This window comes from Sinocyclocheilus rhinocerous, unplaced genomic scaffold, assembly GCF_001515625.1.
Source record: "Sinocyclocheilus rhinocerous isolate Xijiao unplaced genomic scaffold, SAMN03320098_v1.1 scaffold946, whole genome shotgun sequence".
Lineage (NCBI taxonomy): Eukaryota > Metazoa > Chordata > Actinopteri > Cypriniformes > Cyprinidae > Sinocyclocheilus > Sinocyclocheilus rhinocerous.
In genome coordinates this window covers 298,658-315,498 of record NW_015633151.1, presented here as the reverse complement: position 1 = coordinate 315,498, position 16,841 = coordinate 298,658, and the positions used below count along the sequence as shown (strand labels likewise).

The 16,841-nt window shown below is 38.5% G+C and overlaps 2 protein-coding genes across 5 annotated transcripts in view; one reads left to right on the top strand and one right to left on the bottom strand.

Annotated features, from left to right (window-relative positions):
* jazf1b (JAZF zinc finger 1b) overlaps window positions 1–2,104 on the top strand; it is a 22,361-nt gene extending 20,257 nt beyond the window's left edge. Inside the window, exon 5 of the mRNA XM_016556285.1 lies at window positions 287–2,104. Within this exon, the coding sequence (XP_016411771.1) occupies window positions 287–463 (177 nt within the window). The 3' untranslated portion in view covers window positions 464–2,104. The remainder of the gene's footprint in view (window positions 1–286) is intronic.
* Window positions 2,105–2,549: 445 nt separating this feature from the next.
* tax1bp1b (Tax1 (human T-cell leukemia virus type I) binding protein 1b) overlaps window positions 2,550–16,841 on the bottom strand; it is a 34,826-nt gene continuing 20,534 nt past the window's right edge. Inside the window, exons 8-18 of one of the 4 annotated variants that reach the window (XM_016556283.1) lie at window positions 16,273–16,458; window positions 15,042–15,293; window positions 14,634–14,792; window positions 14,460–14,523; window positions 14,262–14,368; window positions 14,053–14,178; window positions 8,606–8,692; window positions 7,761–7,944; window positions 6,880–7,031; window positions 3,753–3,832; window positions 2,550–3,484 (exon numbers count right to left, since the gene is read on the bottom strand). In XM_016556283.1, the coding sequence (XP_016411769.1) occupies window positions 3,289–3,484; window positions 3,753–3,832; window positions 6,880–7,031; window positions 7,761–7,944; window positions 8,606–8,692; window positions 14,053–14,178; window positions 14,262–14,368; window positions 14,460–14,523; window positions 14,634–14,792; window positions 15,042–15,293; window positions 16,273–16,458 (1,593 nt within the window). In that variant the 3' untranslated portion in view covers window positions 2,550–3,288. Of the gene's footprint in view, window positions 3,485–3,752; window positions 3,833–6,879; window positions 7,032–7,760; window positions 7,945–8,605; window positions 8,693–14,052; window positions 14,179–14,261; window positions 14,369–14,459; window positions 14,530–14,633; window positions 14,793–15,041; window positions 15,294–16,272; window positions 16,459–16,841 lie in introns of all 4 variants that reach the window. The other 3 variants (XM_016556281.1, XM_016556282.1, XM_016556284.1) reach the window with 3 other exon arrangements.

Below are 16,841 nucleotides of genomic sequence, written 5' to 3'. Positions count from 1 at the left end.
CGATTAATTGCGATTAATCATTTGACAGCACTAATATATATATATGTATATATAGAGAGAGAGAGAGTTATCTAATATTAATAAATTAAATATCCTGGGCGGGCTCAACTCAGACTCAGTTGATGCCATTTTTATTATAAATAAACAAAAAAAAAATTTTATTAATTAATTTCAGTCTATAAAATGAATCTAAATGCAGCAGTGAATAGTTTTTTGTTTATTTCCTGTGTAGTCAGTTATTGTCTAACCTGAACAATGATCCTCTCGTTTCTGCTCTTCTCTGCAGAATGTGAATGGTATTAAATACCACGCCAAGAACGGCCACCGCACTCAGATCCGCGTTCATAAGCCCTTCAAGTGCCGGTGTGGTAAAAGCTACAAAAGCTCTCAGGGGCTTCGACACCACACCATCAACTTCCACCCGCCCGTCTCTGCCGACATCATCCGCAAGATGCAGCAGTAGAGAGTGCCAACATCCCCACACACACATCACATGTATATACATCTCCACATTCATCCGCACCAGCAGCTGTGGCTGTCCATGAACTCTGACTTTGACCCGTCTTGTCCTCAGTTATTTGTCTGGAGGACAGTTTGTCTCTTTCTATTTGACTCTTTCAAGAGTAAGACTCCTTCACCTCCCTTTTCATTCCACTCCTCATGAGGAGGAAACTTTAATCTTTTTATATTCCTCTTCCTCAAGGAAGACTCCCGAATCCCTGTATCATTCCGTACCTCCATGCGAAGGATTTGATTCAACCATCTATCAAAACACTACATTTTGAATTGCATGCTTTAATTCTGTTATTTTTTTATTATTATTTCCTTTGCTTATTTGTATCTTATTAGTTCACCGTTTTGTATTTTTGCACATTTGCTTAATCTTTTTATTTTCCTGGTCTTTATTTTTTGATGCTAGGTGCTTATTGTAAGACTGACGGTATGTTTGGAAAGGTGAGAATCGTGACTAGATAACCAGCCTCGCGTGAGTGAACGCGAGTCTCTGTGCGAGAAAAACAAAAGATAGGAAAGGCTTGAATAGTCTGAATGTTTATCTGTATAAGCAACATTCATAGCTACAGACTGTGTATATAACTATATATTCTAGAAGTTTCATAGTCAGATTTAAATTCTATACTTTATTCCTAAGTTTTATTTTGTATATTTTCAACCGAACTTCGGAGATGACAATATCAATTGATTATGGATGTGCAGTTTTCAGTCGTGCAAAAAAGGTTTGAAAAGGTTTGAGTTATAGCACCAAATGACTCTCGGGTGACAAATCGCCAGCATTTCAAACCCATAATCCTGATCTGATAGTATTTTAGAGTAGGCTGTTACACTCTTCCCAGGAGCGTTCTAGAACTCCACAGCGATCTGGAGAAGAACCTAAAGCACTTTGTAATGACCAGTTGCCAACCTGTTTAGTGCATTTTGTATTGCCAACGAGTTGCAGAATGTTTTCTGCAAGTCAGCTGCGAAATTCTAAGGACTAATATGGCGCTTTGGAGGTCTCTCTTTCTGAGGTTCTTTTCCCTTTTTTTTTTTTCTAGCTTAGGGAATTCATTCTTTCGCTATACCTCCAGTGTGCTTGTTAGATGTGAGATTATTGAAACTGGTTGCCTTGAATTGTGGTATACCACAGCATTCCAGTACAGTATATGTGTAGCCAAGTGATTCGGATTGTGTATTCATCCGGATTCTGGCTCGTCTCTGGTGAATCCGTAGGACGTTTATACCCCTAACCTGTCACTGGGATGATATATAGAGTCACAACCCAAAGATATTCAAGTGTGGACTCATACCTTGAATCAGAAAGGTACTTGATTTGATTTGCTTTTGGACTTGTGGGTGGTATAAATGAAGAGTCGCTAGATCCTCCAGAGATGCCGGCCAGATCAGGGCCTGCCAATCACTCATTATAACATCACTGCATGGACGTTGATGTCGTTGGAATTGCAGTATCGGTTTAGATGCAACATTGTAACAGTATTACACTGCCAGTACAGAGGGAAGTATTTGATATATTGTGTACTTAATGTATTGTCTCAATGTGAGTGCTTTAAATTATATTTTCTTATGTTTCTGGACAACAATGTTCCTACATGTAGAGGAATATATATATATATATATATATATATATCCACCATTTAATATTTTTTTTATTATTATTTATTATTTATTATATTATATGTGACCCTGAGATTTTCAAATAGTTGTATCTCTGCCAAATATTGTCCTATCCTAACAAACCATACATCAATGGAAAACTTATTTATTCAGCTTATTTATTATGCATGAACCCTTATGACTGGTTTTGTGGTCCATGGTCACATATTGTTTTTAGTAATAGATATATAGTAAAAGTTCTGGTGTTAAAACTTCTAAAAACTTAAATTCATAAACAATGGTTATTTAAAATTGTAGTATGTTCCTTTAAGACTTTCTAATAATAATCATTACGGATAATCCTCAAAATTAAGCCTTACCATGTGGTTTTGGTAAGTAAAGGTAAATGTTTTCAATTTGAACAATTCCATATGACCAGTATGACCAGCATACATATTGCTTGTCAAATCTTTATTGGTTTAGATCAAGTATATAAGACACACTCACACAGTAAGAGACCAAAAGTATTTAACTAAGGAAATGGAACAAAAATAAGAGATCTAGGTTTGTGATTTCAGTGCACAGGAAACGTGAGCATGCGACTCAATTGAAATAAGTGATTTAAATAGATAAAGGAAAAAACACTAACTCAAATAACTTGATTATCAAGGTTTATCTTTAAAAGCTTATTCTAAAATGATTTATAATATAGACTCACCCTCTTAGCTGGTCACATACATGCCCTGCCAGAAAAAGCTGTGCTCTGCCTGCACAGAGTATAGTAGGCAATACCTGACTTAAACTATGGAACCTGGGGAGGGTTCTCAACAGAATGCTTTAATATGACTTTTGCTCAGTGTTCTTAAATTATTCTTAACCACCTGCAATGCTAACTTTGATATGAGAAGCGTTAAAGTGAGTTAGAATAAACAGTCCTATTGACAGAAGTAATCCCCAACTATAATGGACTTAAATAAAGACCCTAAAACATCACCCAAAATCCATCTTTCAGTCATTTGGAATTCATTAACAGTATCCAGACTTTACCTTGATTGCGTTAAAGAAAAGATCAGTTCTCTACAGATGAATGCTCAAAGCTAAACATGCTGTTTAAAGTGGCTGTTAACTGTAACACAAATGAGCAGAATGTGAAGTGGAGGCAAGGACTCTTTTTCTCGACTAGAAGTCGAGCACGTTACTGTTGAAGTGGGTGAGGACGTGCTTCTCGAAGAGCTGCTGGTCGCAGTCGAGAGGGAACTGTTCGCTGCACATGGGGCAGATCTTCCAGTGGCTCTCCACGTGCTCCTCAAACTTGGACTGGTCGTAATGAGGAGGGAAGATCACTTCACACAGCGGACATCGCTTCTGCTCCCCACTGCGAGATGGAGAAATTAAACTGGGTGAGAAAAGGCTAATAAAAACACCAAAATAAAGGCTGAATGAGGAAAACAAAGTGTGGTAAGGTGTGTTTGTGTGTGAATGAGCTGGTGCTGGAACAACAGGAGAGTAAACGGCAGTAAAACAGCATCTGTGTGAAGGCGATGTGGGTGGGCCGTTGAGCTAATGCACATAGTCACACCACAACGAAGCTCAACCACATGATAGGTAACAGCCGTGAGGTTGGTGTTTGTGTGCGTTCTTACCTGGGTTCAAAGCAGAATGGCATCTGTCCATCATTGAGGAACTCTGCGGGGTCAGCGGCTGTAGGCTGATCATTGGTTTGCTGGGGGAGAGAAGAAAAAAATGTTTCCTGTCAGCAAAAGCAGAGGAACCGTAAACCACCTGAAAACCTCTATTAGGCCGCAGGAAATCTTGTTGGTGCAGCAATATATGACAGCTCTAAACATATGCAATTATGTAGGAGAAAGTCGTAGCATATTGATTAATGATCTGGGGTGCGTTTCCCAAAAGCATCATTAACTGTTGTTCGGTTGTTACCTACATAGTTCAAAAATTCACTATTTCCAGAAAACATGGTTTCAATGAATATTTCTTTGTTAGTATGACATGTAGATCATGCTCTTGGGCGCAGTACATTCTATAGCTTTCATACTATTTATATATACACAATTCAATCTACACAGTATGGCATGCATGTCAACAATCAGTGGCATTTTTTAAAAGTGCGCATACGCGTAAAAGCATAAGGCAACCACGGCGTATGGAATAAGAGGGAACCCGCAATGAATCGTATTTACATATTTATGTACTTACGAAAAATACCCTGCAATTGTACTTTTAGTATACTAAACTGGTATACTTGAAGCCTGCTAAATTGGACCAACTAATTTTGTACTTAATACACTTTAATTGTGCAGAAGTAGGGCTGAAGTCCAACTATAGATATACTGAAGTATATTTGATTGTGCTAAAGTGGAACTATTGCAAGTATACTTCAGGTACACTTTAAATATCTTGCATTTAAGGACCGATGCTATTCAAAGATCACACAATACTCATTAATAGTGACATTAAATACATTTTAGGCTTAATATTAAGAAATGTGCACTGTGCTCAAGTAATACTCCAAATAAAGTTGAAGTATAATTTATTTATTTGTTTAATTATTATATCAGTAAGTCTCAAGCGATATGTCGGTAAATATGTTAAAGGGGTCATATGATGCTTTTTTAAAGATCGTTATTTTGTTTATTTGGTGTAACAGAATATGTTGACATGCTTTAATGTTCAAAAAACACATTATTTTTCAAATACTGTACATTATTGTAGGTCCTCTATGCCCCGCCTCTCTCAAACGCTTCGTTTTCTACAAAGTCCCTCCTTCCGACAAGCGCAGTCTGCTCTGATTGGCCAGCTGACCCAGTGCATTGTGATTGGCTGAACACCGCAAGCACTCGTCGGAAATGTAACGCCCCTTACCATAATCGCGAGCTTCATCTTTCAAAATAAATGTAAAGACAGAGCCCGAAAGGGGAACAGAGTCGCGTGACAGACACAGTGATGAAGCTGGTATGTGTTTGCAGTACACAAGCCACGGTTAAGACAGCTGACTCCACTGTGATGTGACCCCCTCTCTCACGCGCGAGCGCTCTCTCTCTCTTTCTCACACACACGATGCGCAAAACTCCGCATTTGAACAGTCAATAGCAAATACTTAAACTAGTAACAAAACATACTTACAGTAGCTGATTCAGAAGTGCCAGATTGTCATAGCAAAGTCAGAATTACTTCCTCTCCTAGGTTCATGAAACGGTCGTCCATAAAATGCATTGCTGTTCTGTTGTAAGTAATCTTAAAGATTCCTAAATGCATCTACTTCTGGAAGGCCAAATAAAGTGCTTTTGCTTTCGTCTAGAAACACACAGCGTCTCCCTGACATGGCTGTTTCAACACTAACTGCGGTTACTGAAACCGCGCCTTCTTTCTTTGCGTGCACATTTGCGGCGGGATTATGCAAATATTTCCACATAGTGGGGTAGATATGTGGGGGCGTGTTAGAATGAGCCGTTTTAGGGGGGCGTGGCAGAGTCTTAACTTTGATAAAGAATATCTCTTTGGTTTTGAGACTTTAGTCTTTGCAACTTCAGGGATCTTATCTATGCACAATCAGCTTGTAACACTCCAAAGAGAAAGGAAAACTTGAAATCGCATCATATGACCCCTTTAATAGATACTATAGATAGAACTACACTTAGTATGAGATAAATATATTCTAAATATATATATTTTTTTTTTTACAAGGGTAGGTTAGTTCATTTCATCAATATAATGCATCCTACTATGCTGGTTAAGCAGTGAGTTATGAATTACTCAGGATTGTGAGATAAACTGACTATGCTGGAAATGAAATACTAGCGTACTGCATAGTATATATAATGTATACAGGCTTTAATTTTTTACAAAACATTTCAGTAGTACGTTACATTGTTATTACATGGCTTAAATGTGGTTATGTTGTGATCTTCAATCTGTTTTTGTGGGGGTAAAAAATGTTAGGATGGTTCACCCAAAATTAAAATTTACTATGAAAGTCAATTGTTTTGGACATTCACTGTGTGCACAAAAACATCTTAAAGATTCTTCAAAATATCTTCTATTATCTTTAAAATAAAGTAGGTCATTCAGGCTTGTAATGACATGAGTGAGTAAATGATAGAATTTTCATTTTTGGGTGATCTATCCATTTAAGACATTTAAGAGTTTTTTGGTTGATATTACTTCCAATTCATTCATCACATCTTGAAATGGAAGCGCAAGTTGAGAGCACTGCATTATGGGCTACAACACTATTATATATTTCACATTTTAGCCAATTTAGCACATTGTCAGGGTAAATAGTCTGAATTTTTGGCATGAAAATTTTCAATTAAGGTATTCTAACTTTTTAAAGAACGACTTGGCATATAGCTCTAGTACGCAAAATTATTTGTATATACTTCAGTCACATCAAACTTGATGTGAACAGTCCACTTAAGATGAAAAGTGACTGTTTTACACCAACTGACTGAAGCTCTTCCAAGTTTAGTTGGGTAAATCCACCGTTGTCCAAGCAAGGCTAACGAGCTCTATTAGTTGCGAGCATGAGCACTTCCTTAATGACTCTGCTCTGGGTTAGCAGGGCTTTAATAATGCCAGCTTAGCTAAGCCCTACCGGAGGCCAGCACAGCGGAGAGAGAAGTCCAGATAAAAGAAAGACAGAGATTTGGGAAGAGTTTAAGCCCATCTGCAGTTCTGACTTGATTAAAACCTTAATCCCACCTCTATATCACTTCTAACAGCTGAACGTGGAGGTAGCCATAATGAACTCACAGTGCTCTGCGGCTCCTCTGGTTCCTCCAGTCCATCGGGGCGACTGAGGTTCCGGGCGGGCTGTATGCACACTACATTGCTGTCCCAGGATGGAGGCCCAACTGGGGGCAGTCGGGGCATCTGGTCATCAGAGAACTCTCCATCGGCTCCATCTGTCAGGAAAGGAAACCCTTTAATGCCTTAATATCTGGATTTATACCTCAAGAAAACCCTGTAGCTCAAACAAATATGAGCAGGAGCAATCAAGGAGGACATGCAAAATGCTGAGAATAAACTCATTAAATTACGAGAAAAAAGTTGTTACATTTCGAGAAAAAAAGTCTAAATAAAATGCTGAGAATAAACTCATTAAATTACGAGAAAAAAGTTGTTACATTTCGAGAAAAAAAGTCTAAATAAAATGCTGAGAATAAACTCATTAAATTACGAGAAAAAAGTTGTTACATTTCTAGAAAAAAGTCTAAATAAAATGCTGAGAATAAACACATTCGTGTCATGTTCATTTCATTTCATCTCTGAGTGTGTCAAACAGCGTCTGCAGTAGCGTAGGTTGGGGAGTAATGCACATGGGATGTAGCATATGATGCAATCGATCAGGGTTTGAATCCGTCTTTTGCCGAACTCACTTTTCTTCCTTTTCTCATCACATATCACATCGGAAAAATCACATCAATTGCCTAACGAGTGTTTGATAATAAATCAAAAATCACAATTTAACGAGTTTAATGTCGCATTATAATGACTTTAATCTCGAGATGGTTTTATTTTTTTATTATTGCTTGGCCCTAATCCTCATCCGTAGTTGTGTCATTACACATTATATTTGATTCCTTATTTAGAATGAGCAATTGAAATGAATGGTGAAATAGCAGCATAGATACCCCTGGAATCAGTAGAAGAGTACGGGTTCCCAAACATGAGATCAGTGGGGCGCTGGGGCACCAGCAGAGGAGATGGGTCATCTTGAGGGTACGGCATCGGGTACTGCAAGAAGACTGACTGCGCATCCACATTGCCATCTATCTTTTCATGTTCTTCTTCCCTGCTGACACTCCTTTGCAACTCCTGATGGGACACAGGAAATGCAACAGGTGTTAAGTTTGGGTTTGCTTCAAGAACAGTTGCTGAAATCAGTAGCTAATCATCTGATCCGCACATTTCAATTGAAACTTAAATGTAAAAATGAAAAGCTAAACTGAGTGAAATTGGCCCAAAGGTAACCAAACTGAAAGCAAAGTCTAATTTAAGGCCAGCCATGAGTCAGGTCCCATTTTTCCATCCTTCTTTTCATCCTTTCCTCTATCTTTGAGTCCAGACAATACATCACTCACCACAGCGAGCAGAGGCAGCAGAGTAGAGTAACTCGCCACCCTCGCACAAACAGTTTAATTAGGCCCTTCATTAAAACTCTTCTGCCTGTTCAAAGGGAGGCAGAGCTCTGCCTTTTATTGAAGTCTTCGGCAGGCGCCAATTTCATTTAGTCTGAACCTCAAATTGGGCCATTTTGCTTCTTGAGCGTCGAGTTTTGTGTTGTACCTCGACTACGCGTCCCTCTCTGTGGTCTAGGGTAATTGAATGGAAAATAAGGACTCACTTGCACTGCTGGCTCAATTAGAGAGATATGTTAAACCCAAACCAGATCCTGAGAATAAAACAACAAGCAAGAAAAACAACTGCATTTTTAGATTGGCAGAGGCCAGCGGAAAATGTAAACGAAAGCACGCACCCTCTCTAGCTTCTCTTTTTCTTTGGTCAACGAAAAAAGACTGTCCTTCAGCTCCTTGAGTTCTCGGCCCTTCTCTGCCACCTGGCTCTGGAATCAGAAAACAAAGCTGTTACTGAGATTATCTGCTAAAGACATTATTCAAAATGAAAAGAAAAACAACTTTACTCTAGAATGAGAATGATCGGTTAATGTGTGAAAAATAATGTACAGTTAAATATATTAAACTGATTAATATAAATCGTAATCGAGTGTGATGTGTGCATGAGTGAATGTGTGAATATTTTAAAATAAATATGTATTTCGCAAATAGTTCAAATGGATAACTTAACAATAAATTCTAAAAAAAAAAAAAACGATTTACTTAAATCAATTGCCTTAAATCAATTTAAAAGCTTTAGTTATTTAAAGGTGCTGTATGTAGGATTGACACCGAGTGGTTGAACTAGGTATTGCAGTCCAAATTCAAAATATTGGAGAGGTTTTTTTTTCCCCCGGCCCCTCCTCCTTAGACTTGACGCACACGCAGGTTGCCAGATTGAGGACACCAACAGGAACGAGTGCACTTGACGATGAATGAAATTAAATACCCTGTGTTTTCCTCCAACTGGCAACCCAGGGTACCGAAATACAATTGGGTAAACTGGCAGTGGGCGGGTTTACTTTTGTGATGCTGCAAGTCGGAGTGGATATCTTGCTTGGCTGACAGCAACAGATTTGTTGAGTGAGCGTTAACATGCATTCAGAGTTGATGATAATGAATGGGATGCTGTTGTTTAAGCTGATAAACATAAGCATTGTAAACCTTATGATATTTAGAATACATATGGACCAAATAAGAGTATGTATTTTGTGACTTTGCACTGTTTTGCTTTGACATTGTGATTTTTAATTGTTGTAAGAACATGGTGTTTCAATGTATTGAAAACATTGAAAGTGAAGACATTTTGGTGCAGGGAAAAAAGCTTTACAATGTTTTAATAATAAAAAAAAAAAATCATATGTAAACGTACCTTGTTTTGTGGGTTTATTTTTTACAAATAGTTATTCTAAAAGTAACTGTTCTGTTACACCTTAATTCCTTTTATCTGCTCAGTTAAGAGTTATATTAATGTTTTTAGGAGTTATCAAATAAATATTGTGAGTTATTTAAAGGTGCTGTATGTAGGATTGCAGTCCTAATTCAAAATATTGGAGAGGGTTTTTTTCACCCGGCCCCTCCTCCTCAGACTTGATGCACACGGAGGTTGCCAGATTAACGACACCAACAGGAATGAGCACACCTGATGATGGAAAGCATCGAGCCTTACACTCTAAGTTGATCAGCTAAGGTATATGTTTGCAATATTTGTATTGTTTGCAATTATAAACCACCACATGTGGATTTTTATAACTCTGAATCTGCAGTTGCTGCTGCATCCTTCGGAGGTCGCATTTGTCGACCGCATACATTGAGTATGTATTGCTGTATAAATACAGTTGATTACAGTTGTAACCATAATCAAGTAGACTGTTATTCATTGTGAGGTGTAAAATACTATAATTTATTTCTTACTTTGAAATCTAATGGTTAATTTTCCCAAACGAGACTGCCTCAATGACTTGTGCATAAAACACACATAGACAGTTAAGCTTAATTTCACCACATCAACTAATTCAGTTGCATTTGCATTGGTAAATTAAATAAAATTTCGTATTCGTATTTCATAGTTTTCATATTTTTCTGTCACGGTTGTGATAAACAGCCATGACCCGTCTGCACCTCCGCACGCTGTCTTAACAACCAGGTACGATGAAACACAGTGTAAACGCGAGTACTGTCTGAATGTTGAATTTACTTAAAATATTCCTACTAGTAGCCAGGATACATCAGCTAACTAACTTTAGCTAATTACTTACCTGTCAAGGAGAAAATTTGCCAACTCAGCATTTGTTTCGATACCTTTGTCTGTTTTAAGCTGTCTCCAACTCTCAAACGCATCTCCAATATTTATACGTCTTTTATTATACTGTTGATCAAACACTTTTTTTGTATGGATGCCGAGGCTTTTTAGGATAGGTAGAATGTTCGATCTCTGACTCTGACCCCTTTCGTTTGGCAGCTTCCATGACTGAAATGAAATACGCTGTGTTTTCCGCCAACTGGCAACCCGGGGTGCCAAAATACAATTGGGAAAACTGGCAGTGGTTGGGTTTCACAAACCAAAACAGAGACCGACATTCCGGCCCGGAACGCACATTTTCAAAGGAGAATAACTGACTGTAGCATTGTTTGTCAGATAAACAAGTATGTAAACTTAGCATGTTTCTTAAATATTTGCAAACATATTATGGTATTTTTATGCTTTAGTAGAGTCAAAAACTTACATACATCACCTTTAATTTAAAAAAGAAATATCAATATTTAGAAAAAAATTAATATTTAAATATTAAAAAAATTCAAAAACATTTAAATAAAAACGACCATTACATTTGTTGTACATTTATTAAGAAAAAACTGGTTTGTATCCACCTAAAGGGTTTATTTTGCAATAATGACAGGCTGACTGCATGAATGCACACACCCACACACACAAAATTGAGTTGCAAAAGAAAAAGAAAAATTTAATAAAAATATCTGCCTTCATGATTGACCAATCAGAGTTATGTATTCCAGAGCCATGTAATAATGTGACTGATGTCCTTAAAATGTGAGAAATAAAATAATAACAATTATAAAAAATAATGGTCTTGCAAATGCTTTCCAATTGCAACTGATATGCTTGGGATTTTAATTAAGCACTTATTTGCTAGTAAAAAAAGATCTCCATCTGTCTTTGCATGGCTCCACATGAGTCACGTAGAAAAACCGTAAACTTAGCCTGAAGGCTGCCACTGATCTGCACATGACCTTACTACTTAAACAGAACTGAGTCCCTCGCTCTGTCTCCTGCTGTGTAGGGAGGCTGCCAGCAGATGCATTATCCTGTCTTGATCCCAGGACTTCCAACTGTCCTTCCTCCACTGCCTCCATGTCTCATGTAAACAGCAGTAAAAGTCAGTCCCCTCAGTGACACGCTTATAAACCAGCAGTCAGTGTATTTGTGCTAATGCAATGATATCGGGCTTGACTCAAGAGAAGCCGTAAACTGTGTGGAGGAGAAAACGGTACTAAGGTTGTCTTATCAGAACATCTGAAGGTCTGCTTATCTGTGATCACATTTCCCTCTGATCCGAGTCATATTGTTCAAAACGTACCAAAGAAAAAAAACAGCACCACTTCCCTTTGTTGAGTCCCAGATGCTATAATAGAAAGAAACTACTCTGTGATATTATGAGGTAAACATAAATGCAACCTCCGTTTTACCGGTTTACAATGCAAGTAAACAATGTTTACAATACTTTATTAATAATCGATTTCCCATTGGTGACGTCAAAACTTAAGCATGCATGTACTCTACTCAGAGTATTCCATTTGTTATGAGAGTTGTCAGTGGGAAACTCATTCACTTAAATACCGCTTGTCCTGTATGGCTGCACGAGATGAGAACATATTTTTCTTGGGTCAAGAAAGGGTCAGACTTTGTGATATATTTCCTCCTCCCCTACCATGAAAAACACACTGTGGCTGGATGCATTTAAATCCCCAATAATCTGCCATAAGGATGCTTTCCTGTCACATACTAGATATGCACTTCGATAAACTGATGGAATGCAGGTTAAGGTGTTTATGTTGGGCAAAATCAGGATAATTTGCAATTATCTAGCTCTGTCAATACATTTATGCTTAAATGGTTTATGACCTTATGCCGATAAAGGAAAATGGTTTAACGCATTAATTTACATGACTGTGCATGTTGTCAGATTCACGTGTTACGAGCTGCTCAGTGGAAGAGAATATTTACTAAAAATGTGATTTAAAAAAAAAAAACCTCTTCTGATATAGATGTTAGCATTCTTCTTAGATATGGCGTCAAGGCAAAAATGGCAATTATACTCAACTGTAGATTTGTGACATTTTCACCAAACAGTTTTAAACACTGTAAATTGGACTGAAACTTTTAGGGTACATATAAATGGAATCTGAAATTGATTGATTGATTGATGTAAATTAGAGCATGAAATTTTAATTTTATTTTGACTTCAAAGCTAGTTATATAACAACAGCTATAAAAAAGAAGCAGTCTTAAAGAAGTAATTCACTTCCAGAATGAAAATTTCCTGATAATTTACTCACCCCCATGTCATCTAAGATGTTCCTGTCTTTCTTTCTTCAGTCGAAAAGAAAAATTTTTGTTTTTGAGGAAAACATTCCAGGATTTTCCTCCATATAGTAGACTTCAATGGGGATCAATGGGTTTGAAGGTCCAAATTGCAATTTCAATGCAGCTTCAAAGGGCTCTACATGATCCCAGCTGAGGAATAAGGGTCTTATCTAGCAAAACGATTGGACATTTTCTAAAAACAAAAATACAAATTTATATACTTTTTAACCACAAATGTTCCTCTTGCACTAGCTCGACCTCACGCATTAACGTAATCACGCACGCGTGACAACGATATTGGTCGATTTTGAAGTTGAATACGTTTTTCGCCCTACCCTTCCTTTTTGAACCGAAGTGCACAGACTAAGGTCTAACCTGCGTGACTTTTCCAACGTGAAGACACATATGCGCATCGCAGAGCTAGTGCAAGATGAGCATTTGTGGTTAAAAAGTATATACTTTTTTTTTTAGAAAATGACCAATCGTTTGGCTAGATAAGACCCTTAAATTCCTCAGCTGGGATCGTGCAGAGCCCTTTGAAGCTGCACTGAAACTGAAATTTGGAAATTCAACCCATTGGCCACTATTGAAGTCCATTATATAGAGAAAATTCCTGGAATGTTTTCCTCAAAAACCTTAATTTCTTTTCGACTGAAGAAAGAAAGACATGAACATCTTGGATGACATGGGGGTGAGTAAATTATCAGGAAATTTTCATTCTGGAAGTGAGCTACTACTTTAAGGTGTAGTTGGAACCAGCTTCTGTGTTCAGAATTTCAGGAAAATTTCATGAGGCAAAAAGCTCATGGTCTATTGTCAATAGTATAGTGATGTATGAAGCACAGCTCACACAGAAGTCGCTTTCAAACTAAGCAGTGAATCCACATGACCAACTCCAACCCGTTGCGAAATCTGCATTTCGCTCACAAATGAAATTCCTGAATGCATGGATTCCTATTGAAATGACTGGATTTCACCCAAGAAAATTCACCCAAGAATGGTGAAATGACTTTTAGACCTGATGGAATCTGACTGAACAATGGTCACCAGGTTGTCATCCGTCTTTTATATCGTAACTCATTTCACGCTGCCACTCTTAATGTTATCTATATATATATTTTTTTTTTTTTGATAACATAGTATGTCCTCTAGTAGAGTACAGAGTTAAGTTTCAGTTTAAACTCTGGGCCAGTAGGTAACACTGACCTTGTAGCGATCCTCCTCAGCAGCCAGCTGCATTCGCAGGCCCTCATTGGTTTTCATCTGCTCTCTTAGCTTCACCTCCATCTTTGTCAGCTCATCGTTTATCATGCTGCAACGCTCTCGCTCCTCCTGCGGGGGAATATGCTTAGTACTTTAGTATATCAAACAGATTCAGTGTGTCAGAGAGAAAAAAGAAAAAGATAAGTACTCACATCAAGCATCTGTTTGCATTTCCTGTATTTGTCTGGCTCCTTGCTTGCACTTTTCAGCTTGCCCTGAATGATGGCATCTAGCACATCATCTGAAGAACCTGGGCTTCCTGTTAGCAGTCCAGAGAATACAACAACATGTCCATACAATGTCTTAAAACACTTGGAAGTTGTAGTTTGAATAGATTAGCATGAACTTACCTGGTGCAGATGCCTCTGGACTGGCAGATAAAGGACCAGCTGCTGGTTCAGACCCTGGACTTCTCTTCACCTGAAACAAAACACAAGGGGTTGGCTGAAACTAGCAAACAGCTAAAAACTCAAAACACAAGACTCTGCAGGAGGTATAGCTATATAACTTGAGGGTTTACTCACTCCTTGCTGTTCAGTGAGCTTGACCACTTGCTTCTGGAGCTTCTGGCATTCCTTAAATTTGTCTTTATAGTGTTCAGCAGCCATCTGCAGCCTGAGTCGTAAATCTTCAATTTCTTTCTGCAGTTCGGCAATAGCTAACCCTTCTGACTCCTTACACTGCTGAAGGAAAGAGAGATTAGTAGGTTAGAATGGTCTGCAGTTAAACAATGGAAAAGAGAACGGTTCATAAGACACTTTAGTTGCATAGTTATAAGTGGTAAGCAGAGTGTGCAATCTGGGTAAAAGACCAGACTTATTTCAGAACACAATGGGCTTTCTTGACTAAGGCATACTGGATTCAGGCATTAAGTGTAATTGTGGCCTGGTCAGTTTTTTCATACTAAGTCATACAGGTGGACATCTCCTTACCGCCTCCTGCTGGGTTGAGTTTCTCATCTCCTCCAGCTGCTTTTCCAGGCGGCTACACTCAGCCCGGGCTTCCATCTGTCCCTTCTTTAATGACTCGGCCTCCAGGCGGATCCGGTATAGGTCAGCCATGCTTCTGTCACGAGCGTTGGAGGAGTCGCGTAGCTCAGCTTTTAGCATATTTGCCTGCTGCTGGGTTGCCTGCAACTGCTCCTCTTTCTGCCTGATCTGCTCCCTAAGAGCCTTACTTTCCCCCTGACAAACAAAAAATAACACTTATGATAATACAAACATTCACAAATATGCACGCATTGTCATATATCTATTGCGAATGAAGCTAACAGTGAAAAATACAGCTTCAACTGCTTGTCATGCTGGTATGTTTTCTGAAAGTTGGCCTTTTTGCCACTTTTATTGATACATATACATAAAGGAAATTATCAAGAGGGGAAAACAGGATCAAGGACCATGTCTTAACCACTAGCCCACAGCTTCGACCATAACACTGCTTTTAAATGAGCAATATCCTAATATAGAGTTCTGTAGGGATGACGTAGCGTTGTAGGCCAACCCGTAAAAAGCCATTGAAGATATTTCCATTGGCTTTTGGATTATTGCAGAAAATAAGCTCTATGATCAACAAAAGTTTACGACTCTTACGCGTTTCCTTCATGAAGATAATATTCACAAATGAACACAGATTTTATGAACGTTTAAGCCTAAATACAATTGTCAAAAGTAAAACTAAAGTTAAGCTGTAAACAAACTACTCCGTGGACGAATTCAACATCACCACTGCTAGTTTCCGACAGCTCTTTCAGTCTTTATTTAAAATTGACAAGTTGAAAGTCTGAGGTTAAATAGTTTGCGAGAGTGCGAGTATGAACACAGCAAGGCTTTAAAAGCGGACTAGTGAGTATATGAGTTTTCCTGTTTGGTGTGTTGGTGTTTAATGTCCCCAAAAACCTCTGTTGTCTCATTTAACCAATTAGAAATCGCCTATTTACAAAATACAAGTAAAAGCTTTAAAACATAACAGAGTCGGGATTTACTGATGTATTTTATGTCATAGAATGCAGTCTGAAAATATCTTGAGCTTTTGTTAACCACGGACCTTATTTCAGGCATCTGATCAAAAACCCATTAAAATGGTAACTAATTTCTGGGTTTTAGGATTCATTCCAGCAGCACTCTATATGAAATATAGATTAAGCAGAAGCTTTTGTGTGTGTACCGAAGGTGAACTGTTGGCCAGTAGTTGGTGGTGCTGTTTTTCTTTCTCTGCCAGGCAGGATTTGACTCTAGTGAGCTCCTCCTTCAGCTGAGCAATGGTGTTCTCCTTATTCACATCCACAGACTTCAGCATCTGCAGCTCAGCACTCAGCTTAGTGTTCTCAAGCTCCCGGTTCTTCAGGTGAATCTGTGCCAAACACACACACACACACATACACACTTGATTCAAATAGACTGTTTGACTTTCTCTTTGCACATCTGCTGAGTAATAACCTGGGCCCATGGCACATAAAACTAGAAGTGTACCAAAGCCAGTCCAGATCCTGGACGAGCCCCCAATTATCCACACGATCTCTAAAATGAGGTGTATTTCCACATGGTGAGGAAGTATGCAAGCTAAACCTAATTATAATGCAGCAGTAAGAGAGCAGCAACTCTGCTCCACCCCCACCCTTCTCTTTCTCTGCCTCAGGCAGCTGCTGTGAAGTGAGGGCCGGCTGTGTTTTCGTGGCTACAGCCCAGCGTTAACGCCCAGTTCCTGTATCCGCCACATGAAAGTAGGGATAGAGG